At 43.2% G+C, this 25,798-nt stretch overlaps 1 protein-coding gene across 4 annotated transcripts in view; it reads right to left on the bottom strand.

Annotated features, from left to right (window-relative positions):
- The window catches only part of LOC124614023 (endoribonuclease Dicer-like), a 444,738-nt gene that overhangs the window by 254,367 nt on the left and 164,573 nt on the right, over positions 1 to 25,798 (bottom strand). For all 4 annotated transcript variants that reach the window (XM_047142837.1, XM_047142840.1, XM_047142839.1 and 1 more), the window contains exon 9: positions 7,032 to 7,272. In XM_047142837.1, the coding sequence (XP_046998793.1) occupies positions 7,032 to 7,272 (241 nt within the window). The remainder of the gene's footprint in view (positions 1 to 7,031; positions 7,273 to 25,798) is intronic.

The raw sequence follows: 25,798 nt of genomic DNA, 5'->3' as shown, positions 1-25,798 counted from the left end.
CCTGAGTATAGTCTAACTGAAACAGGAACAGTGTATTCATTGTTGTTTCTGCTTTGTGACCGTGGAGTAGATTGAATGGGATGAAGCCTGTAGTGCGTTGCATCACTGTGGAATATGTGGAAGTCACAGCAGGCAGTAATGTATCCCAGTCTTTGTTCAACATCAATACACACTGAGAGCATGCCACTCATCTGTGAATGGTAGGCAGTTGTCATGCTGCGGTTGATGTTGCAGTGTGAAATTACCTCTGGTACTAGTCTCAACGGGAAAAACCTTACTCAATCAGAGATCATCATACAGGACACGTATGGCTTCAAAATAATGTCTTATACAAGGAACTTTGCAATTCCCAGAGCTTTGGCAGTCAGCTCAGCTTAGGCGGCAGCATAACAGGTGAAGTAGTCACTGCAGGCTATTTTTCCATTGATTCACATTTACTGACTTTGGGAACCTTATAAGAGTTCAATTCCAATCTGGAGGAATGGCACTTCTGCACATGAAACTTGGCACCCACTTCACCAGTCAACCTGATGGAACCTTTGTGCTTGGCAGCCAGCATACAGAATGGTGGTCCATCACAACAGTGAACTGTTTGTTAAATAAATACGAGGTATGATCAAAAAGTAACAAAAATCTTTTAATTCTGCGGGCTTTGTACATCCGAATTTCAACTTTTTTTATTTTGTTGGTACACATGTTCCTGATGTATGTGTGCATTTTCGGCTATTTGAATATTTAGCTTACTGTTGATGATAGAAAAGGTTATATGTGCCAGAATGAATTTTCACTCTGTAGCAGAGTATGCGCTGAAATGGAAATTCCTGGCAGTTTAAAACTATGACCCAGACCAACACTCGAACTCGGGACCCTTGCCTTTCGTGTGCCAATGCTCTACCAAGTGAGCTACCCAAGCACAACACACAACCTATTCTCACAACTCTACTTCTGCCAGTACCTCATCTCCTACCAGGAAGTCTCATATCAGCACACACTCCATTGCAGAGTGAAAATTCATTCTGGAAACAATTCCCCCAGGCTGTGGCTAAGCCATATGTCTGCAATATCCTTTCATCCAGGTGTACTAGCCCTGCAAGTTTCGCAGGAGAGCTTCTGTGAAGCTTGGAAGGTAGGAGATGGGGTACTGGCAGAAGTAGAACTGCGAGGACAGGGTTGCCAGTCATGCTTGATTAGCTTAGTTAATAGAACACTTGCCTGCGAAAGGCACAGGTCCCGTGTTTGAGTGTTGGTCCGGCACAAATTTTCAGTTTGCCAGGAAGTTTCAGGTTATGTGTTTTCGAGTGCTCAGTGAATTTACACTTCTAAGAGAGATGGATCAAAGAATTTGCATTAAATTTTGCTTGCAAAATGGAATAAAGTACAGGACTGCATTCGGAACTTGACTGTGGCTTTCTGTGAATTGACTATGAGTAAGACAAAAGTTTATGAGTGGTATAAACGTTTCATAGAAAATCAAGAAGACACTGAAGATGACAATCTCTTTGGATGCCCTAGTACACCAATGACTGATGAAAATGTGGAAGAAGTAAAGAAAACAGTTCCAGAAAATTGCCAAATCATGACCAGAGAGGTTGTTGAAAGTGTTGGCATTTCTTTGGTTCATGTCAAGTAATTTCTTGGGATGTTTTAGGCATGAAATGTGTAGCAGTAAAATTTGTTCCAGAACAGTATAATTTCAATTAAAAACGACATTGTGTAGACATCGCTCACGAATTGCCAAATAAAGTCAACAATGATTCAAAACTTTTGAAGGAGGTCATAATGGGTGATGAAACATGGGTATAAGGGTACGACATTGAAACGAGGACGAAGAACCAAGACTGAAAACAATTTGACAAGTTTAATCACATTTGAAGTTCTTATCGTTGTTTTCTTCCATTACAAAAGGATAGTGCATCATGAGTTCCTGCCTTATAATTGTACGGTCAGTAAGACATACTACCTGCAAGTTATGCGCTATATGCACGAAACAATCCAAAGAAAACGACCAAAATTGTGGCAAAATCACCAGTGGAAATTGCATCATGATAATGCTTCCATTCACACCTCAATGCTTGCTTGTTTGTAGTTTTTTGGCAAAAAATACCACTGCACTAGCCAGACAACCCTCTGCAACTTCTTTCTATTCCCGAGGGTGAGGTGAACGATGAAAGTACATCGTTTTGCCACTGTTGTTGCCGTAAAAACAGTATCACTGAAGGATCTGGACAACATAACAAAAAGTGAGTTCCACAAATGCTTCCAAGATTGGAAAAAGCACTGGCAAAAGTGTATTACATCTGTGTGGGATTACTCTGAATGGGACAAAGTTGATGTTGATGAACAAATAAAGATTCATTAGAAAACTACAAATCGTCATTGCTTTTTGGTCACACTTCGTACACCTGGAACTTACTGATGGCTCTGACAACTGCAAGGCACTCTTCCTTTATTGTAGAGCAGTTCATCTCTAATTGTAAGAGTACTGAGGAAGCATAAACTATAACCTTTCCAGCACCCTCCTGAATTTGCACTAGAACTGCACCTATACAACAATCCCTAGTGTTGGTGTGATGTCACAGCATTCTCATAATACAATGTTACGACTGGATTATTGCCTTCATAAGGGTAAGGAAGGATCTTTCTTGCACCTCATTCCTGAAAAATCTGCATCTCCCAGCAGTAATTCTTGCAAGGGACATACCATGGTACAGAAATCCTTTATGTATCACCAGTAGTATAAGCATATTCCAAGAAAACTTCTCACATCATGAATGTGCAGAACTCGAAACACTGTGACTGCTCTTATTTTTCACTAGACTGTGGCAGATTACATTGCATTCACTAAGAGGCACTTCTTCAGATTCAGGTTGTGGCCTCCAGTGTGAAAAACATCAACATCAACAACTTATATGTTCTTCGAATGTCTTTAAAAGAAGACAACATCATTGAAATTGCAAAAACACGTAATCCATTAAGGTGGTGAAGCAGGTTGTCTCTCGCATGTTCAAAAGTGTATGGAGCATTACGCAGTCCAAACAATATAACTCATATGTAAAGGCAGTCTTTCTGCCATGCCAGTAGCCTGCTTAACATCTATTACTGAGAAATACTTTGCTCCTTTCAAACAGGAGCAACAATGGGTACACATATTTTTTCATAACTATGTTGTTGTCAGTAGTTGGCACAGGAATACCGTGTGTCTGTCATCCTCTTCACATGGATCACAGGAGAACCACACACTCTCTGAATGTTAATGTCATCATCTTTAATCATATTTTCCATTTCCTCTCTAATTGCGTGTGACTCAGCTTGTGACATATGAGTGCTGGCTAATTAGTGGATGATCCTAAGTGTTCATATTTTGCTTTACCATGGACTACGTGGTCTGTCATTTCTCCACTCCGGATTTGAAAGCATCTGAAAACTGTCACAGAACGACCTACACTCATCCAAGTTGTTTCTTGGTCAGCCTAGATCCTACTGGCAGTCCAAAAGTACCTTTCTTCGTTGTACAATTCTTCATCAGTGACACAGAGCTGCCCATGTTGGACTGGTTCAGCTGTTCCTACACACGTACGTTTAGCGACGAGTTGTGGCTACTTGTGATAATCTGTCACCCCACATTGTCCTTGGCCATTGCAATTTTTTTATCATCACTAGTATGAAGATTTCTTTAGTGAGGCTGAGTAGCTTTTTATAACCCACAAAAATCTTACCATTTAATTCAGCATCTAGATTGACAGCAAACTCATCCTGTTGACGATAGTTGGATAACAATGACTTCAATGGCAAACAACCACCCAGAGAAATTTCTGTTCTGTATGCTTAATGGAGTACCTTTTGATAGTCTGGAGCTCTGATCTCCCACAATTTATGAATGGTTATGAAGCCTGCAAGAAGCCCCATCCAAAAACAGCATTAAGACTAAATTCTGTTAAAACGACAAATTTGAAAGAGCTGTTGACTAGGTGTATTTCCCATTTGCAACCTTCAGCAAAATCACTTTCTTATTGCAGAACACAGTCTTCTTTAGCTGACGGTGATATGCATCCAAAATTTTAAAAAAGGAAGCCCCTTGAGTCTACCAGCACCCGGACAGGATGGCCATCGATGATGACGTCCACGAAATTTCTTGAGATATCAGTAAACGTTGTCCAGGAAGGATTATCATCTGCAGCAGCCTCACATATATAGAAGGTTGCCTTGCTTAGCTTTTCTGTATTCAGCACTTTGTACTACAGTACAGTGATGTGCAATGGCTGGAATGTCCTGGGGAGCAACTTTGTCAAGGGAATGGCAATGGGCTTCATCCCACAGGTTGACTATAATTGTCTGCAGTCAAGTAGCATGAATAGGACTGTTGTGATTGTTGATGTGTTGTGGTGTAGTAGGCATCGTAACTTCTTTTTTTGCACGATCGTACGAGTCCAGGGCATACACAGTGGAAACATACCTGGGTGTTGTCCTCAGTTCTACAAATGTCTGTTGTTCTGTAGGGCATTATACTTGGTGCAGGAGTTAATCATATCAGCATTGGTCAGATGCCAAGTTGTAGTTTGACAGCTACATCATAAGTCTGAGTTGGCTAAGTCTATTCTTCATGGAATGTTCAACTCATGTTGGAGACTGGTGCTAAAGATCGGTACATCTTTTCCTCAACCGCCTGACGTTTCTGGCTGGAAGAAACCGCTGCATCTCTTCTCTTATGACGTGGCCTATGACTGAGGTATGATCATAGTGATCTTTCACCCTGCCATACGGGGCACATTCGGGAGTTGAGTTACACATGTTTTGTCCGACCCTTCTCTGTTGCATTCCCTTGAGTGACTGGCACCATCTGATGATTCCCTTTCATCAAGAGTGAGCTTTGTTGCCTTCTGTCTTATTTGGGTTCACAATATTGCACAGGGCCAAAATATCCTGTAGCTAAGACTGTGTCATTGCCCCACGATGCCAGGCCCTATTCTTCAATTTTTCTTCTGCTAAGCAGACTTGCTGCTGATTATCATCACATGTTTTCTTTAATTTGGCCTGGAATTTGTTCCTAGCTATCACACTTCTCTTCTTTGTTCTCTAACCACTGCTGGGTTGTGTTGTCCAAGTAAAAGTACACATTTCCAAAACACAATATCATTCCACCTGATGAATTTGACGATTCAGTTGAATCCTTTAAGTCATTCATCAGATCCTGACCAGCATCTCCAGAAAACAAGTATTGATGCCCGATGTCCATCCAACTTGGATTCCAGTACCCACCTGAATATACAGACCTTGGGAAGGATTTACAGCTTGCATTCTGGTTTCTGTGCTTGTAGATGATGGTTATAACACTGCTTAATTGGAAGCACAGTGATGCAGGTATTTTGAAGACTCCATTGCCTTCACGAAACACCATCATGTTGTGACCACAAACAAGTCCAAATCTGATAGCAGGGTCATCAGTGAAGTAGAACACTTAACACTGAAAGCACATTTATGACAGACACTAATGTTTAGACAACAGAACTGCCTTTTGGATTGAGTGTGCTGCTCTTTATATGAACACAGAATATTCCAATGTTATAAACATACAAAGTTTCAAGAACCTTCTAAAGTGATACATACTAAATAACCAATATTTTCTGCTGATCGCATTTGAGGTGGCGACCTCCAGCATGCCACAATGCTAACTGCTATAACAAACTGCATGCAGCACACTTCATGGCAATATAATCCCTGCACATTTTACATATTGTAAAATGAAACATTTTAATGTAACACTTGGCTGACCAGTGGTTCTTTAGAGCTGATTACAGAGAGGGGAGATTAGATTTTAACGTTCTGCAGTGACAAAAGCCATGTGAGGTGAAACAAAAGCTCAGATTGAGAAGGGAAATTAGTGTGTCCTTTTAGTAAATACTATCCCAGTGTTCCATCGCACAATTCAGGGAAATCAGAAAATCAAAATGGTGATGTCTGTACGGCAATCTGAACTGCCGTCATGCAAAACGTGAGTCCATCTTGTTCAATGGTCTTTGCACTTGGCCACCACGTACATCATATGATCAACCTTTGTATATCCATCTTATGGAGAGATGGGAATCTGCCTGGATAGTCTAGTGCACTGAAGTGCTTGCATTTGGGGCACAGGGAGGCAAGCTGGCACTGGATCAAATCCACTCCATGGATTAACATTGGGAGCTGGTGTGCCAGCCAACTTGGATGTTATTTTCAGGCTGTTTTCCACATTCACCACAGTTGATACCCATGTATCACTTCAGATACATGATGTGCAAACAATCTGAAAAATTATATCACATTTGACTATGATTACAGTATATGAATTCCTCCTCCGCTGCAGGACTGGGGGAGGGGAGGGGGGGGGGGGGGGGGGCTCTGCCAGTAGATTAAAAATGCCTTTGGGTGAGGTGATCCCCTCATAACAACAGTCTATAATCATATGGATAAGGTTGATTCTTCACGAAATTTGGGAAGCACTGTACCATCTTAACCATGGAAGGGCACTGAGAAGGAAGGGAGGAAGGCAGGAAGGAAGGAAGGATAGATGAAAAGTGAACTCTATACAGATGAAAAATAAATGAGAGGAATTTGTTCCCAATATTATGAATAACGCTACTCTATTGTTAAGTATATTGTGACATTCTCAGAAAAATTAAAAACAGCAATAGGAAGTGAGCATTAAATGTTAGCTATTCTCAAGTTGAAGGCTGGTTTGAACACCACAGTGTTTCGTCTGTGTCCTACTGCAGGTGGTATGTCCTTGATTTTCTTCAAACTGCAACCTGACTTGCCCAGGCAGTTACACGTCAAAGAGTTGGGTTTCTATCATCCTTCGGGTTTGAGTGACCTACGCTTCCTTTCTACATTAACCTTTCCTCTCTGAGGAAGGAACTCTTAGTTCCAAATGCTTGACTATATCTCAGTGGTTTATGTGTACCAATATGCAGTACTCAGGACTTCGCCTTCTGAAGGAAAGTACTGGCAAGATATTCTGTGACCTTGTGAGAATATTGTTTAAATAACTTACTTACCTTACTGATCTCGTGTCCAACAGCTTTATACATGTTGAACTTTCCCAAAAATTTTTGATCACTTGTACTAACAAAAATATGATAACTGCTCGTTTTGTGGCGTGCACGTCCTTTTGACTGAATGTAGGAACGACACGAATTCGGTGGATCAAACATAATGACTGTGTTGCAAACAGGAATATCAATTCCCTCTTCAAGAACATCAGTTGCCACCAGCAGATTTGTTTCCATTTTCCTAAACCTGCAAGAAAGATTTTAACATAGACTGTCAAACAAGAAAAATAATGATAAACAAATTGTTACCAATATAATGATAATATACTGAAATGAAGAAAAAGCCACACAGCTATTGACAACTGCATAACTTTTGTCACTATGCTTGCTGTAGTAAACACATCCACATATGAGGCCTGACTAACCACAAACACAATGCTTGAAAATGGACTGCAAGAGATAGTGGTGAATTGATGTGTAGGACAGATTTGCACTTTGGTCACATACTGCGGAATATGTAAGGATATGTCTGAAAGCTGGAGTGGCAACCACATTTCCCCACAAGTTTTGCTGTTTCCGTGCTTCCAGTCATAAACATCTGACCAGACAATACTGAATGTTTCTGCACTCTCATTTCTACAAATCAATGGTGTCTCACCAGCTGAAACTCCAGGAATAAAGTTCCTCAGCATATGGATGTGTAATAAACTGAGATGCTGCCACCATGTGGATAATTTAACCAAAAAGTTTAGTTCTATGTGCTTTACACTCAGAAATCATTTTGAGTATGTTTACCTGCAGACAGGACTGCTAGTACATAAAAGTACGCTCAATATGGTCTACGCAATTTTGTCAATACTGACTAATGGCATAACTGTCTGAACAACTCATCTAATGTTAAATAGTATTTATTTTACAGAAGCATGCAGTGCGAGAATTATTTAAGTTCATAAGCTATATCTCAAGGGAGCATCTTTAAGGACCCAGCCATTCAAATTGACATGCCAATCATTCATTTCTGAACATTATTTGGAGTTAACATTAACTGTTACTTAGAATGAACAATATTAGGAAAATGATAGATTGCTACTTGTCGTAAAGAGGATCTGTTGAGTTCCAGACGGGCACAATGAAAAGACTGGTACATATTACATCTTTCAGCCAAAGTTTTCCTCAGCAAAGAAAACACACACACACACACACACACAGGCAGGCACACGTGCGCGCGCGCGCACACGCGCACACGCACACGCACACGCACACGCACACGCACACGCACACGCACACGCACACAAGTGAGCTTGTCTCATGCATCCAACCGTTATCACTGGCAGCTCTGATTGGAATGCGACTGTGGGGTTGGGAAGGGGGACGGATAGCAGGGTATAGGTAAGGGAAGAGAAGAGTGCTGTTTGGCAGGGTATGCAGGGCCTAGATCATGGCCTGATGAGACAGTCAGGGACAGCATCAGGAGGTGGGGTGTGGAGGAATAAAAACAGGAAGCAGAAAAGGAGAGGAACAAGGAAGGGGAAAGAACAGGCAGCACACAATGAGGGTGTGGGACATCTGCTTTGAGGCTGTGTATAGATGTCCTTCCCTCTGTCCAAATGTTGGTGTTCTTGGAAAGGAGCTGGGGAAAGATGGTGAGGTCAAGTTGGAGGTAAGGAATTCCTAGAAGGTGACCAGGATGTGGTTATGTGGGGGGATCACAGTTGGATGGTGGTAGGAATTGAGAGATGCAGGGTTCAGTGTCAGGTTTAGGTTGGCTTTGGTTGGAGTGATTGGTGGCACAGAAGTGTTAATGCACTGCAAGGATCAGGAGAAGAAGAGTAGGTCTTTAAGAAGTCCAACATGCTCTCAGGCATGCAGCCAGGTTGATCAGTTGTTGTAGACCGAATTTTCGATGGTGTAATGTGCCATCATCATCATCATCATCATCAGGTTACTCCTGCTAACTGACATCCTGGACCAGAGTGCAATATATACAGTGGCTACTTCCTCCCTCCACTGACCCTGTGTATGGATCGTGTAATATGCCGGCAGTGAAGGTGGCGGTAGTTTGCACTCAGGAGTCAAGTGGTGGTCATCAGTCTGCACTCAGGAATGCACTTCCAGGAACTGGAGATTAAGTGCTCTCCAGCACCTGGAAGTGCATTCCAGACACCACCTCCAGAAGTTATTCAACCTGCTGACATCTTATTGTCACCTTGGGGCACCACTACCCAACCCCTATCCCACCAACAGTGTTCGTCACAAACCCCTCATAGCACCCAAATCTAGCCTAGGCGACATTTTCAACTTGCTACATCCCCCAAAACTCGCTACTAACATTCCTAACCCAGAGCCTAAACAATACCAGAACAATGTTGTTACCCTTTCTATCAAAATCCTCGGTCCAATCCAAAAGCCTCAACTTTAGCTCTACACATTTATTTAACCACTTTGGACTTGTTAAAGACTTACTCTCCTCCTCCTGATCCCTGAAGTGCACTAACATTTCTTCGCCGCCATTCATTCCATCAAAGCCAAACTAATCCAACACTGGACTCTGCCTCTTCCAGTTCATACCACCACCTGACCGTGATCCTCTTCCCCTCCCATCTAACCACCTCCTGGCCACCTACCAACAACTCCTTACCTCCAATTTGACCTCACCTTCCCTCCCCAGGTCACTACCTAAGAACACCAACCTTTCAGCTCCTAAGAACACCAACCATTCAGCTGAGGAAAATACAGTCTGAAAACAGATACTGACCTAATCATCCTCCCTGACAAAGGCACCACCACTGTCGTGATGAGTCACAGTGACTACCTGGCAGAAGGCCTCTGCCAGTTATGTGACTCCTCCACCTATAAACTCTGCCAGAGTGATCCCATCACAGAAGTCCAACATAACCTCCAACCTCTGCTTAAAGTCATATGCCCCTCCCTCCCAGAACCTCTCCTCTGAATCCATTTCCCTCCTCACCCCAACATCACCCCACACACCCACCTTCTACCTGTTCCTAAAATTCACAAACCTAGCAATCCTCGACATCCCATTATAGCCGGTTATTGTGCCCCCACTGAAAGGATTTCAGGCCTGATTGGGCAACACCACCAACCTATTGCCATTCATATAGTCTCTCACGCCAATGATACCAACCACTTCTTCAAAAATTCTCCACCATCTCCTCCCCTTTACCTCGTGATTTCCTAGTAGTCACTGTTGACGCAACTTTCTTATACACCAATACCCCTCATACTCATGGTTTTGTCACAGTTTAGCACTACCTTTCCCAATGCCCTTCAGATTCCAAACCCACTACTTCATTCCTCACACACCTAACTCGTTTTATCCAACATAACTACTTATCCATCAAATGGAAGGTATATAAACAAATCTGCAGCACAGTCATGGGCACCCACGTGGCAATCTCCTATGCCAACCTGTTTATGGGCCATCTAGAGGAAATTTTGCGAGCGTCGCAAAACTCCAAATCCCTGGTCTGGTTCAGGTTCATTGATGACATCGTGATGATCTAAACTCAGGGCCGAGACACCCTATCCTCATTATTTCACAACCTCAACACTTTCTCTCCCATCTGATTCACCTGGTCCTCCTCAATGCAGCGTGCGACCTTCCTGGACGTTGACCATATCCTGATGGCTCCAACCACACCTATTCCCACATTAAACCCACCAACCACCAACTGTAAGTATATTTCAATAGCTGCCATTCCTTCCACACCAAAACATCCCTCCATATGTCCCATACAGCCCGGCCACCTGGGGACAGCGTATCCTCAGTGACTAGAATTCCCTTCCCCAGCATGCTGAAAGTCACTACAAAAAGCCTTCACATACAGGCACTATCCCCTGGACCTTGTCAGCAGATTTCCTGTGCTATTTCCCCGCACACTCCCAACCCTCCCACCACCCCCAAGAGCCAACTGTAAAGGAGTGCCTCTTTCATCACTCAATACCAATCCTGGACTGGTTTCATCACCCAATACCAACCCCGTACTGGAACAACTGAACTACATTCTTTGTCAGGGCTTTGACGATCTATCATCACGCACTGAAATGAGGGACCTCCTATCAAAGATCCTTCCCACCCTTCCAAAAGTGGAATTCTGTTACTCACCCAACCTCAATAACATCGTAGCCCAAACCTTTCCACTCCCAATCTCAACCCCTTGCCATAGGGATAATATCCTTGTGGAAGACACAGGTGCAAGATCTGCCTAATCCACCCACCCAGCGCTTCCTATTCCAGTCCTGTCACAGACTTACCTTACCCTTGTCAAAAGCTGGGCCACCTGTGAAAGCAATCATGCCATATACCAGTTCTGATGCAACCATTGCACAGCTTTTTATATTGGTATGACTACCAAACAGCTATCAACCAGGATAAATTGTCATCACCAACCTGTGGCCAAGAGCAAAGTGGATCTCCCTGTGGCACAATATGCAGCTGATCAAACAGGCTTGATTTAAATGGCTGCTTCACAACCTGGGCCATCTTGATTCTCCCCTCTAACAGCTTTTCTAAACTGGGAGCTATCCTTACAACACATTCTCCACTCCTAAAATTATCCCGGCTTTAAGCTATGGCCTACTGCCCCACACGCTACAGTTTCCGTCTTCTGTATGGTATCACTTCCTCCCTTTTCATATCCCCCACTCCCCTACCCTCATTGTGTCCTACCCATCCTTTTCCCTTCCATGTTCCTCTCCTTTTCTGTACTCCTTCTGCCCCCACCCCCTCACATTCCGACACTGCACCTCGCAGTCTCGTCAGGCCACAATCTGGCCCTGCATGCCTCACCAGAGAGCACTCTTCTCTCCCCCCCCCCCCCTCCCCCTCCCCACCTGTACCCTGCTATCCCACCCCATTTCCCGGACCATTCCACATTGCTACTCATGTGACAGCCGCATTCTGGTCAGAGCTGCCACTGGTAGCAGTCATATGTGTATGAGACATGCTTGCTTGCGTGTGTGTGTGTGTGTGTGTGTGTGTGTGTGTGTGTGTGTGTTCTTGCTGAAGAGGCTTATGACGGAAAAAGGAAAGCAAGAATAAAAATTAGAGCATCCAGATTGGACTGCAGGCCCCTCATTTTTAGTGGACAAGTTGGCAAAATGAGGAAAAAACTTATTTCTGATTTGACAGTAGTGCATTAAAAGAAAATCGTTCTGTGAAAACAAATTCAAATGAAAACAGCATCCATTTCTCTACACTCACTGCTGCTAAAGAAAACATGGGGTCTGAAGAATTTTGGTGGACATGGAAGAATTATAAGGCTAGTTTTATAAATGTTTCAAGGACACTGCCAATCTTACATCTGATTTGCAAGCTGTTTTTGAGACATTTTGCCATTCCAGTTGAAAGTGCCCTTGTACACGTGCCAATGGAACTGACTGATCTGAAATGTAATTCTTGTTCAAAAGACAAGTTCTTTTATGTTAAAATTGTTCAATAGGTCTTCATTATTTTCCTTGGAAAGAGTTACCATGTCTTTACAATGAGGTTGCAAACATTATAAAATACTTTGATCACCATAAGTGTGAAAGGGTCACCAATTATGAAACTAAATAAGTTACGATTATGTGACAACCAGAGTGGGAAAATCTGTGAAATTGCCTGTATACGTCTATATGCCTACAGTCTGTACCACATAAAAATTACATCATGTCTCCAGCACATCACAAATAAATAAGTAAGACTGAAAATTTGTTTTGTTTGTGATTAATGTTGTTGAAAAATATGAGATCAAGTTGTATGCAATGTGACTACACTGCCACCTAAGTGCAGTGCATTCGCTATTTGCCCCTCTTCACACTCAAGACCGTGTGGCATGGCCATGAGGGAAGTGCGCAGACAGGCAAGAGAGTTATGCACAGGTGCAAGAGCATTGCTTGTGAGCTGAATTCTTGGCTGTTCCTGCTCTGCAAAATTTCCCTGCAGAGGATGCTTCTGCCTGTTACTGAACAACTTTATTTGATCCACTTCCCCGAATTATCTCTTTCATGATTTTATTTACAGAAAATGATGAATGAGTATACGTTTCGTTTAAAGACTATTTAAGAAACCATACCTCACCTGTCATTCAACAACATCTTTGCCTCTGCACTTCTGCCTCGACTGACATCTCTGCCCAAACTCTTTGTCTTTAAATATGTCTGCTTGTGTCTGTATATGTGTGGATGGATATGTGTGTGTGTGCGCGAGTGTATACCCATCCTTTTTTCCCCCTAAGGTAAGTCTTTCCGCTCCCGGGATTGGAATGACTCCTTACCCTCTCCCTAAAAGCCACATCCTTTTGTCTTTCCCTCTCCTTCCCTCTTTCCTGATGAGGCAACAGTTTGTTGCGAAAGCTTGAATTTTGTGTGTATGTTTGTGTTTGTTTGTGTGTCTGTCGACCTGCCAGCACTTTCATTTGGTATATATATAGTTATAATCGAGGGAAACATTCCACGTAGGAAAAATATATCTAAAAACAAAGATGATGTGACTTACCAAATGAAAGTGCTGGCAGGTCGACAGACACACAAACAAACACAAACATACACACAAAATTCAAGCTTTTGCAACAAACTGTTGCCTCATCAGGAAAGAGGGAAGGAGGGGGAAAGACGAAAGGATATGGCTTTTAGGGAGAGGGTAAGGAGTCATTCCAATCCTGGGAGTGGAAAGACTTACCTTAGGGGGAAAAAAGGACGGGTATACACTCGCGCACACACACACACACATCCATCCACACATATACAGACACAAGTAGACATATTTAAAGACAAAGAGTTTGGGCAGAGATGTCAGTCGAGGCAGAAGTGCAAAGGCAAAGATGTTGTTGAATGACAGGTGAGGTATGAGTGGCGGCAACTTGAAATTAGCGGAGATTGAGGCCTGGTGGATAACGGGAAGAGAGGATATATTGAAGAGCAAGTTCCCATCTCCGGAGTTCGGATAGGTTGGTGTTAGTGGGAAGTATCCAGATAACCCGGACGGTGTAACACTGCGCCAAGATGTGCTGGCCGTGCACCAAGGCATGTTTAGCCACAGGGTGATCCTCATTACCAACAAACACTGTCTGCCTGTGTCCATTCATGCGAATGGACAGTTTATTGCTGGTCATTCCCACATAGAATGCGTCACAGTGTAGGCAGGTCAGTTGGTAGATAACGTGGGTGCTTTCACACGTGGCTCTGCCTTTGATCATGTGCACCTTCCGGTTTACAGGACTGGAGTAGGTGGTGGTAGTGGGAGGGTGCATGGGACAGGTTTTACACCGGGGCCGGTTACAAGGGTAGGAGCCAGAGGGTACGGAAGGTGATTTGGGGATTTCATAGGGATGAACTAAGAGGTTACGAAGGTTAGGTGAACAGCGGAAAGACACTCTTGGTGGAGTGGGGAGGATTTCATTAAGGATGGATCTCATTTCAGGGCAGGATTTGAGGAAGTCGTATCCCTGCTGGAGAGCCACATTCATAGTCTGATCCAGTCCCGGAAAGTATCCTGTCACAAGTGGGGCACTTTTGGGGTTCTTCTGTGGGAGGTTCTGGGTTTGAGGGGATGAAGAAGTGGCTCTGGTTATTTGCTTCTGTACCAGGTCGGGAGGGTAGTTGCGGGATGCGAAAGCTGTTGTCAGGTTGTTGGTGTAATGGTTCAGGAATTCCGGACTGGAGCAGATTCGTTTGCCACAAAGACCTAGGCTGTAGGGAAGGGACCGTTTGATGTGGAATGGGTGGCAGCTGTCATAATGGAGGTACTGTTGCTTGTTGGTGGGTTTGATGTGGACGGACGTGTGAAGCTGGGCATTGGACAGGTGAAGGTCAACGTCAAGGAAAGTGGCATGGGATTTGGAGTAGGACCAGGTGAATCTGATGGAACCAAAGGAGTTGAGGTTGGAGAGGAAATTCTGGAGTCCTTCTTCACTGTGAGTCCAGATCATGAAGATGTCATCAATAAATCTGTAACAACCTTTGGGTTGGCAGGCCTGGGTAACCAAGAAGGCTTCCTCTAAGCGACCCATGAATAGGTTGGCGTACGAGGTGGCCATCCTGGTACCCATGGCTGTTCCCCTTAATTGTTGGTATGTCTGGCCTTCGAAAGTGAAGATGTTGTGGGTCAGGATGAAGCTGGCTAAGGTAATGAGGAAAGAGGTTTTAGGTAGGGTGGCAGGCGATCGGCGTGAAAGGAAGTGCTCCATCGCAGCGAGGCCCTGGACGTGCAGAATATTTGTGTATAAGGAAGTGGCATCAATGGTTACAAGGATGGTTTCCGGGGGTAACAGATTGGGTAAGGATTCTAGGCGTTTGAGAAAGTGGTTGGTGTCTTTGATGAAGGATGGGAGACTGCATGCAATGGGTTGAAGGTGTTGATCTACGTAAGCAGAGATTTATTGTTGTAAAGTATCTGCCAGAAATGTTGAAACTTTACCTATTGTAACATTTTGCCATTTACTGCTTGTCTACATTTTGACAAAACAAGGAGAAATAAACTAAATGAAAAAAATAGTTTACATTAATTTGTGGACCGTTAATTTTTCTACATTTTTCACGGACTAACCCTGTCATCTGTGGTGTGACTGTTTTTAACCATCATGATCATCCTAATAGCACAGATGTGAAATTTATATCTTCGTCATCGTAAATATTTGGCTGTTTCTTCTGAATATGTTGCAATTTGTGAGGTTGTGGTTAGTATGGGATCTGAGAACACAGTTCTTTCTATTACCTGAATACATATTGGATTTCATTTCTATACTTCGCTTCTATACTGACATGAGAATGTTACAATATCTCTTGCTTCTAAACTTACTGTCTGCCCACCACTCTCTCTCAACCGTACATCACAGTGAGTGATGGCAACACAGTAGCATCAAACACGTAAGTACACCTGTGGCCCCAATTTAGACTTTTTTGTCTCCTGCAGAAATTAATACCATTGTTAGTATTTGTTCATTTTTAAAGTCAATTCGACTACAAATGGAGTCTGGCAAACTGCAGTTTAAATGTGGTAGATGTTCCACCTCCAAACTGTCCGTAGTTCTGGGCTAGAGCAACTGTGAAACACAGACTCCGATACCTTCTAGGATGCAAGTCATATGTAACAACAGCAACTAATAAATAAGTAGAAGATTGTAGTCACGATTCAGTCCAATTCTCGAATTTTCACTTGTCCCAAGATCCACTGATGTCTGTTGGTACTATCTCCATGAGAGGACTTGCTGCTGGAGTTTATCATCACTATAATTACAGACACTTTAACACGAATGGTTTTGTTTGTTAGCTAGTTCGTTCTGAATGACTTTTACTTCTTATTTTATCCGAATGCCATCATCATTTTTTAAAGGCCCATCCACATGCAATCTGTCTGCGCAAATGTCAGCACACATCATATCTACATAGACAGATCATTGCATGTGAACATCAGAATTACGCAGATATGAGATGTGCACAAACCTGGTAGTTGGAGTTGGAAGGTTTGAGCAAAATTGCTTAATAAAATAAAATCTTCAGGTTCAGGAGGTACAACAATTAGGTTGGTTTCAGAGTACACTGATGCAATAGCTCCATACTTAACAATCAGATACAACCACTCACTCGACGAAAGATCTGTACCCAAAGACTGGAAAGTTATCAGGTCACACAAACATCATGAAAGAATGAAATTACAATGAAATCCAGACCCTTTTATCTGTTTACGGGCATCGATAATTATCAACAGGGATGGTTGAAAATGAGTGCCCCAACCAGGACTCAAACCCAGGATTCCTGCTTACATGGCAGATGCTCTATCCGACTGAGTCATCAAGAACACAGAGGATAGTGCGACTGCAGGGACTTTCTGTTGTGCTCACCGTGAGACACACATTTCCAGTTTATTGTCCACACAGTACATTTGTAGTGTCCATGCCCACTATACTCATTACTCACGGCAACCAATCTACCAAATTCCGTATGAGTTTGAGCAATGTGAGTGCAACCGCACTGACGATCATCATTGGCCGGTAAGCCTCATCTATATATGCATATGGTATCTGTTCTTTCGAACCAGGTGAATGGCTTAGGATTCTAGGTGTAAGGAAGGATTGCTCTAAATAGTCCATGAATAGGTTGGCATAGGATAGTGCCATGCGGGTGCCCATAGCCATACCTTAGATTCGTTTGTAGGTGATGCCTTCAAAGAAGAAGTAATTGTAAGTGAGGATATAGTTGGTCATGGCGACTAGGAAGGAGGTTGTTGGTTTGTAATCCATCAGGTGTTGGGAAAGGTAGTACTCAACAGCAGTAAGGCCACGGGCATTAATGATGTTAGTGTAAACAGGGGTGGCATCATTAGTGACGATCAGGGCACCATGTGGTAAAGGGGCAGAAACTATGGAGAGACAGTGGAGGAAATGGTTGGTATCTTTTATATAGGAGGGTAGGTTCTGAGGAACAGGTTGAAGGTGTTGGTCTACGAGAGCAGCGGTTTTCTCAGTGGGGGCACAGTAAGTGGCCACAATGTGCCGTCCTGGGTAGTTGGGTTTACAGACTTTAGGAAGCATTTAGAAGTTACGAGTGCCGGGAGTGGAGGGGGTGAGCAGAGAGATGGACTGCAGGAAGAGGTTCTGGGATGGGCCTAAGAATTTGAGGAGCGACTGGATATCTGTTGGATTGCTGGAATGGGGTCACTGTGGCAAGGTTTGTTGGTGGATGTACCTGACAGCTCTGTTTCATCCTTCTCGTGGTTTTTTCTCATGTATTTGGGTGGTAATTATTTATTTATTTGCAAATTTTTCTGATGTAATTCTGCTTTATTTACATAATTTTTTTGCATTTTTCCACCATCATGGATCCTTGCTCTTTCCATCTTCGTCAATACAGAAAAGTTTCCTTATTCCTAGCCAGAACCCAGTCCTACGTACTATTCCTGCATTGTTGCTTGGCTCATGGAATTCCCCCAAATGGCCTTACCATCAAATTACCCATCTCTGGCTGCCACTCCTCCTTCCACACTGACCTCCATCTGTCCAGATTCCACAATCCGTAGCCCTCGCCAACATAGTCCTGCAAAACCATATCAACAGAACCCAAACCTCCTTGCAGTACCTTCTCTCTATCTGAAAAATTCTCCTGCTATGCAATCCCAAATTCCTGCAACCCATAATACACACTGAAACTCTTGCCCTCCAGACACTAGAGCAACATTCACAACACCACCTCAAAAAGCCCTCCACCCTGCTCATTTCCTACTCCCGCCCTGGAGTAACACTATCCACCTCCTTTACCTACAAACCTCTCCCACATCCCCCCATAGCTGACAAACCCTGTCTCACAGACCTACTACATTTACTCCACCCTCCAAAACTCCCTCCCACCACCACACACAGCATCCACAACCTAAACAGACCCGAAACACTGTCATGAACCTTTCCTACAGAAGCCTTAGCCCCACAGATATATCAGTCCTTTCCATAAGCCTCATCTATCACCCCACTCCCAAATTCAACCATGCAGGACTTGTTAAAGACCTTCTCTCCTTCTCCCAGTCCCTACAGTGGAAATACTTTTTCACCATCAACCCTACCAATCAGACTCAAATAAAGGTGAATGTTGAACCCTGTTCTCTATTCCATCCAACCATGATCCACCCCACTGCCCCCAAATCACCCCATTCCAACATTCCAGAATTTCTTAATCTCGAACCTTGCCTCATCATCATTCCCCAAATACCTCAACATGCAAATTAACCATACAATTGCAGAAATAACCGAAGTCTACCATCTAAAAACTGATCCTGACCTTATAATCCTACATGAAGACAATGGCCTACCATTGTTGTTTTGAACCAAAAGGATTACCTGACAGAAGGACTTCACCAGCTATCAGATACATCCATCTACAAACCTTGCCACAGTTAACCCATTCCAGAAAACCAGCAGAATCTACAGTCACTCGTCAAGTCCTTAGACCCATCCCAGAACCTTTCCCCAGAGTCCATATCTCTGCTCACCCTTACCATTCCACGCACCCCTATCTTCTACATGCTTCCTAAAGTCCATAAACCCCACTGAGAGTATCTCTGCTCCCTTAGACCAACACCTTCAACCTGTTACTCGGAACCTTACTTCCTATCTAAAAAGATACCAACCATTTCCTCCACCAACTCTCCACAGTTTTGTCCCTTTACCATATGGTGCACTGCTCATCACTAATGATGCCACCTCCCTTCACATTAACATCCCTAATTCCCATGGCCTTACCACTATCAGGGTGTATACGTGGACAAGAGAAAAAAATTCCCGGATTTTTCCCGGATTTCCCAGTTAAAAATACGCTTTCTCCCAGATGAAAATATTCTTTTTCTGTGTTAAGTGACAGTATACTCTCCCTCGGCACTATAAAACTCATCAATCTTTCGAATGTTTATGGTTTTATATACCGAGGTAGAATTTCCCGGCACTTTAGAAAACGAAACTCAGGGGGGAAAAACACGTTTTGAAAGACCTTTGATGAGCAGCAACACGTACGCTGCATATTTTCGTATTACAAAGGTATAAATCTGAATTCCAGCAAACACAGCATGTCACTTTCCGAAGCATTGAAATCGAGATTGCGATGCGCTTTTGTAAGCCAGTCATAGCTCATGTCACATGATCTCGCCAGCTGATGACAGCATAAGACACGTGATGCAGTCACTCAGTAGCAAGATCACTCTTAAGTAGCACGAACATACAAGTAAGGAAAGTTAATGGTTTACATTAATATACATAGCATTCACATAAGAAGATTAATAAGCTGGAAGAGAAGCTAAGCTTCCACATATAATGTTGATCTTTTTTGCGTATGTTACACTTTAAGATACATCACACAAATGTACCAGTAAACTTTTAATAGTGATGTAAATGTCTGATCTCCTGGGCTCTAAATTCTTCTAAATGGTTGTCCTCAAAGAATTGATTTTTAAATGAGAGTCAAACGCTTTGTGATTTAAGAAATTCATCGTACGTTCTCGCACGCAGTTAATCTTGCATAAACGAAAATTTACTATGAATGTAACGCTTTTCAAACCACTAATCGCAACATTTTCCCGCGTTCGTTTCAGCAGTTGCCAGAGAGCGCCAGATAACGGGCGTCAACGTGCTTGCGCAGCTATGATGACGCAGGAAATCCGGTGTTCCTACGTGTAAAACATTAAAAGATCTTACTTTATGACATAAAAGCAACAAGACATCAGAGGATACTTCAAGAGCATCGGAATTTCGTGAACCATACTAAAATGCATAACTCAGCTTAAAGTGCACATTCGTATGTCCAGATTCAGATGCAAATTTTCTTGGAATACCAGTACTGTATTATCTCATGTTTGGTTCTTTATTATTGCATAATGCCATATGTGCACTTGAAATGCAGCGAACAGTTGAAACTAGCCAACAGTGTGAAATTAAACACTTTGTTTCAAATAAATTGAATGCCTCAGCAGAAAAGATTTAATAAAAGCCAAATCTCTTTAGCAAATCGACAAAAATAACTTCACTGTTCTGCAAGGCGATTAATGCTTGACTGTCAGAAAGGTGGACATAAAATCTGAAACTAATATTTTAGCCTTCCGTAATTATGCGAACGTTAGGTAGCTCCCGGCCACAAAAATCAGTTTTGTTTTCATTTAACGTGAGAGCAAGAAACTAGGAGGAAACAAAAAACCACTGAACATAAACAGAGGTCACGTGGAGACGACCCCCCCCCCCCCCCCCCACCACGACTCAGACTGCTCTGTGCATCAGCCCCGGACCTACGATATTTCCGAACCGGGACAATACTAGAGAGTGGCACTGAGCCACACTTCTGTAACCAGAGGCACGTGCACATGCCCAAGAGCCCGCAAGCGACTGCTCAAACAAATCTAATTTAAACAGCTGCACGTCACGCTCATCGGAGGCAATTTGTTATTATGAAGCATTGCATAGTCTTTCTAAGGCCTCTGACACACTTTGCTGTTGGCAGACGCTGTCTGAGCACTGTGTTTAGTTGTTGTATATAGCGCATTACCTTTGCAACTTAAGTTTCATTTCCATTTTCTTTTTTTTCTCTCATTCATGTTTTATTGCTGCAGAATTATTCTGCAGTAGCAGGATACGGTAATATCCTTTGTTCAAGTATCGGTTTTTACCAGTCAAAATCACAAAAATTTAACTGAAAACTAATACAATGAAAAATTCCCGGAGTTCTGAACAATTCCCAGATCTCCCAGTTGTCCCGGGTCGTATACACTCTGACTATTGAACACTACCTTTCCCAACATCCGAGGGATTCCAAACCAACAACCTCCTTCCTAGTCACCAGGACCAACTATATCCTCACCCACAATTACTTTTCCTTTGAAGGCATTATCTGCAAACAAATTTGGGTTCCCATATAGCACCATATTATGCCAGCCTATTCATGGGCCATCTAGAGGAATCCTTCCTATACACACAGAATCCCACACCCCTCACCTGGTTCAGATTCACTGATGACACCTTTGCGATCTGGATAGAGGGTGAGGACACCCTTATCCACATTCCTTCAGAACCTCAACAAATTCTCCCCTATTTGCTTAACCTGGTCTTACTCAACCCAACAAACCATCTTTGTATATGTTGACCTCCACCTCAAAGATGGCTACATCACCAATCCGTCCATATCAAACCTACTAACCACTAGCAATACCTCCACTCTGGTATTCCGCCGTCCACTGAACCTACACAATATCCTCGTCCATCCCTACACAACACCTGCTCCCAACCCCTTACCCCGTGGCTCATGCCCCTGTAATAGACCTAGATGCAAGACCTGTGACATACATCCTCCCACCACTATCTACTATAGCCAGTTAAAAACATCACCTATCTCATCAAAGGCAGGGCTACCTGTGAAATGAGTCATAATCTACAAGCTAAGCGGCAACCACTGAGCTGCATTCTACGTGGGCATTACAACCAACAAGTTGTCTGTCCGCATGAATGGCCACCGACAAACTGTGGCCAAGAAATAAGTGGACCACCTGGTTGCTGAGCCCGCTGCCAAACAAGACATCCTTCATTTCAATGACTGCTTCACAGCCTGTGCCATATGGATCATTCCCACCAATGCCAGCTTTTCTGAATTGCGCAGATGGGAACTCTCCTTGCAATATAACCTATGTTCCCATAACCCTCCTAGCCTCAATCCTCATTAGTCATTGTCCTCACCCACCCAGCCTCCCTGTTCCCATTCCAGCACCTACAGCCCTCATTCCACCATCCCACACAGTCTTCTTACTTCTCTCCTTTTCCACTACCCCTCCGCATCCCCACCTCTCCCCTACCCTCCATCTAAACTGCCGACAGCATATAGCTGTCGTACCCTTTCTCCATCTTGTCCCTGTGCACTTTCCAGCATCACGTCACTATCCACCCCTACCCTACAATCCCTCCCCCTCCCTGCCTCAGCCTCCTCCTTAGTCCCATCCAGCCGCCACTCCCACCATGCACGGGTGCTCTGCTCACAGTGAGGCTTCAGTTGCCCGAGACTGCAGTTATGTGTGTGTGAGCTGCATTTGTGTGAGTGTGAGATTTGCATTTGCGTGTGTGTGTGTGTGTGTGTGTGTGTGTGTGTGTGTGTGTCTCACCTATTTTTTACGAAGGCCTTGTTGGCAGTCTCTTTGTTGTGCATATGTGCGACTCAGCATCTTCACTATATGGTGAGTGGCAACTTTCCTTTTCATAATATTGTTACTTTCCATCCTGGATTTTCCACTGTTTGGTTATCTCATCATCATCATCATCATCATCATCATCATCATTTAAGACTGATTATGCCTTTCAGCGTTCAGTCTGGAGCATAGTCCCACTTATAAAATTCCTCCATGATCCCCTATTCAGTGCTAACATTGGTGCCTCTTCTGATGTTAAGCCTATTATTTCAAAATCATTCTTAACCGAACCCAGGTACCTTCTCCTTGGTCTACCCCGACTCCTCCTACCCTCTACTACTGAACCCATGAGTCTCTTGGGTAACCTTGTTTCTCCCATGCGGGTAGCATGACCCCACCATCTAAGCCTGTTCGCCCTGACTGCTACATCTATAGAGTTCATTCCCAGTTTTTCTTTGATTTCCTCATTGTCCACACCCTCCTGCCATTGTTCCCATCTACTAGTACCTGCAATCATCCTAGCTACTTTCATATCCGTAACCTCAACCTTATTGATAAGGTAACCTGAATCCACCCAGCTTTCGCTCCCATACTACAAAGTCGGTCGAAAGATTGAACGGTGCACAGATAACTTAGTCTTGGTACTGACTTCCTTCTTGCAGAAGAGAGTAGATCGTAGCTGAGCGCTCACTGCATTAGCTTTGCTACACCTCACTTCCAGTTCTTTCACTATGTTGCCATCCTGTGAGAACATGCATCCTAAGTACTTGAAACCGTCCACCTGTTCTAACTTTGTTCCTCCTATTTGGCACTCAATTCGTTTATATCTCTTTCCCACTGACATTACTTTTGTTTTGGAGATGCTAATCTTCATACCATAGTCCTTACATTTCTGATCTAGCTCTGAGATATTACTTTGCAAACTTTCAATAGAATCTGCCATCACAACTAAGTCATCCGCATATGCGAGACTGCTTATTTTGTGTTCACCTATCTTAATCTCACCCAGCCAGTCTATTGTTTTCAACATATGATCCATAAATAATATGAACAACAGTGGAGACGTTGCAGCCTTGTCTTAACCCTGAAACTACTCTGAACCATGGACTCAATTTACCGTCAACTCTAACTGCTGCCTGACTGTCTATGTAAAGACCTTTAATTGCTTCCAAAAGTTTGCCTCCTATTCCATAATCACGTAGAACAGACAATAACTTCCTTCTAGGAACCCAGTCATATGCCTTTCTAGATCTATAACACATAGATACAATTCCCTGTTCCACTCATAGCACTTCTCCATTATTTGCCGTAAGCTAAAGATCTGGTCCTGACAGCCTCTAAGAGGCCTAAACCCACACTGATTTTCATCCAATTGGTCCTCAACTAATACTCGCACTCTCCTTTCAACAATACCTGAGAAGATTTTACACACAACGTTGATTAAAGAGATACCTCTGTAGTTGTTACAATCTTTTCTGTTTCCATGTTTAAATATTGGTGTGATTACTGCTTTTGTCCAGTCTGATGGAACCTGTCCCGACTCCCAGGCCATTTCAATTATCCTGTGTAGCCATTTAAGACCTGACATTCCACTGTATTTGATGAGTTCCGACTTAATTTCATCCACCCCAGCCGCTTTATTGCACTGCAATCTATTGACCATTTTCTCCACTTCCTCAAATGTGATCCTATTTCCATCATCATTCCTGTCCCATTGTACATCGAAATCTGAAACATTACTGATCGTATTTTCACCTACATTGAGCAACTCTTCAAAATATTCCCTCCATCTGCCCAAGGCATCCACGGGATTCACCAGCAGTTTTCCTGACCTGTCCAAAATACTTGTCATTTCCTTCTTACTTCCCTTTCGAAGACTGCTATTTACACTCCAGAATGGTTTTCCAGCAGCTTGACCCAAGGTCTCCAACCCGTTTCCAAAGTCTTCCCCAGATTTCTTCTTGGATGCTGTAATTATCTGTTTGGCTTTGTTTCTTTCTTCAACATAACTTTCTCTGTCTACCTGAGTTCTAGTATGTAGCCATTTTTGATATGCCTTCTTTTTCCTTTTACAGGCTGCCTTGACTGTGTCATTCCACCAAGCTGTTTGCTTCATCCTACCTTTACACACTACTGTTCCAAGACATTCTTTGGCCACTTCTAGTACTGTGTCCCTGTACCTCGTCCATTCCTTTTCCAGTGACTGCAACTGACTACATTCAACCAACTGGTACCTTTCTGAGATCACTGTTATGTACTTGTGTCTGATTTCCTTATCCTGAAGTTTCTTCACTCTTATCCTCCTACACATGGACCTGACCTCCTGCACTTTCGGCCTCACAATACCGATTTCACTGCAGATTAAATAGTGATCAGTGTCATCAAAGAATCCCCTGAATACATGTGTGTCCCTCACAGCCTTCCTGAATTCCTGATCTGTTATTATATAGTCAATGACAGATCTGGTTCCCCTACCTTCCCAAGTATACCGGTGAATGTTATTATGTTTAAAAAAGGAGTTTGTGATTACTAAGCCCATACTGGCACAGAAATCCAAGAGTTGTTTCCCGTTCCTGTTGGCCTCCATATCCTCTCCAAATTTACCCATAACCTCTTCATACCCTTCTGTTCGATTTCCAATCCTGGCATTAAAATCAGCCATGAGCAGAACACTGTCCTTGTCCTTTACTCTAACAACTACATCACTGAGTGCGTCATAAAAACTATCCATCTTACCTTGATCTGTCCTTTCACAATGCTAATATACTGACACAATCCTAATTTTCTTGCTAGGCACTGTCAAATCTATCCACATCAGTCGTTCGTTTACATACCTTATTGCAACTATGCTGGGTTCCATTTCTTTCCTGATGAAAAGCCCTACATCCCATTGTGCTATTCCTGCTTTGACTCCTGACAGGTAGACCTTGTATTCTCCCACTTCCTCTTCTTTCTCACCCCTTACCCGAATGTCACTAACAGCTAAAACGTCCAACGCCATCTTATTTGCAGCCTCTGCCAGCTCTACCTTCTTCCCAGAGTAGCCTCTGTTGATATTAATAGCTCCCCATCTCGTTACCATTCGTTTGCTGAGTCGTATCTTAGGAGTCCCTGGTTTGTCAATTAGAGGTGG

This window comes from Schistocerca americana, chromosome 4, assembly GCF_021461395.2.
Source record: "Schistocerca americana isolate TAMUIC-IGC-003095 chromosome 4, iqSchAmer2.1, whole genome shotgun sequence".
Taxonomy (NCBI): Eukaryota; Metazoa; Arthropoda; class Insecta; order Orthoptera; family Acrididae; genus Schistocerca; species Schistocerca americana.
The sequence above is the reverse complement of the archived record's forward strand: the minus strand, read 5'-3'. Positions and strand labels throughout refer to the sequence as shown.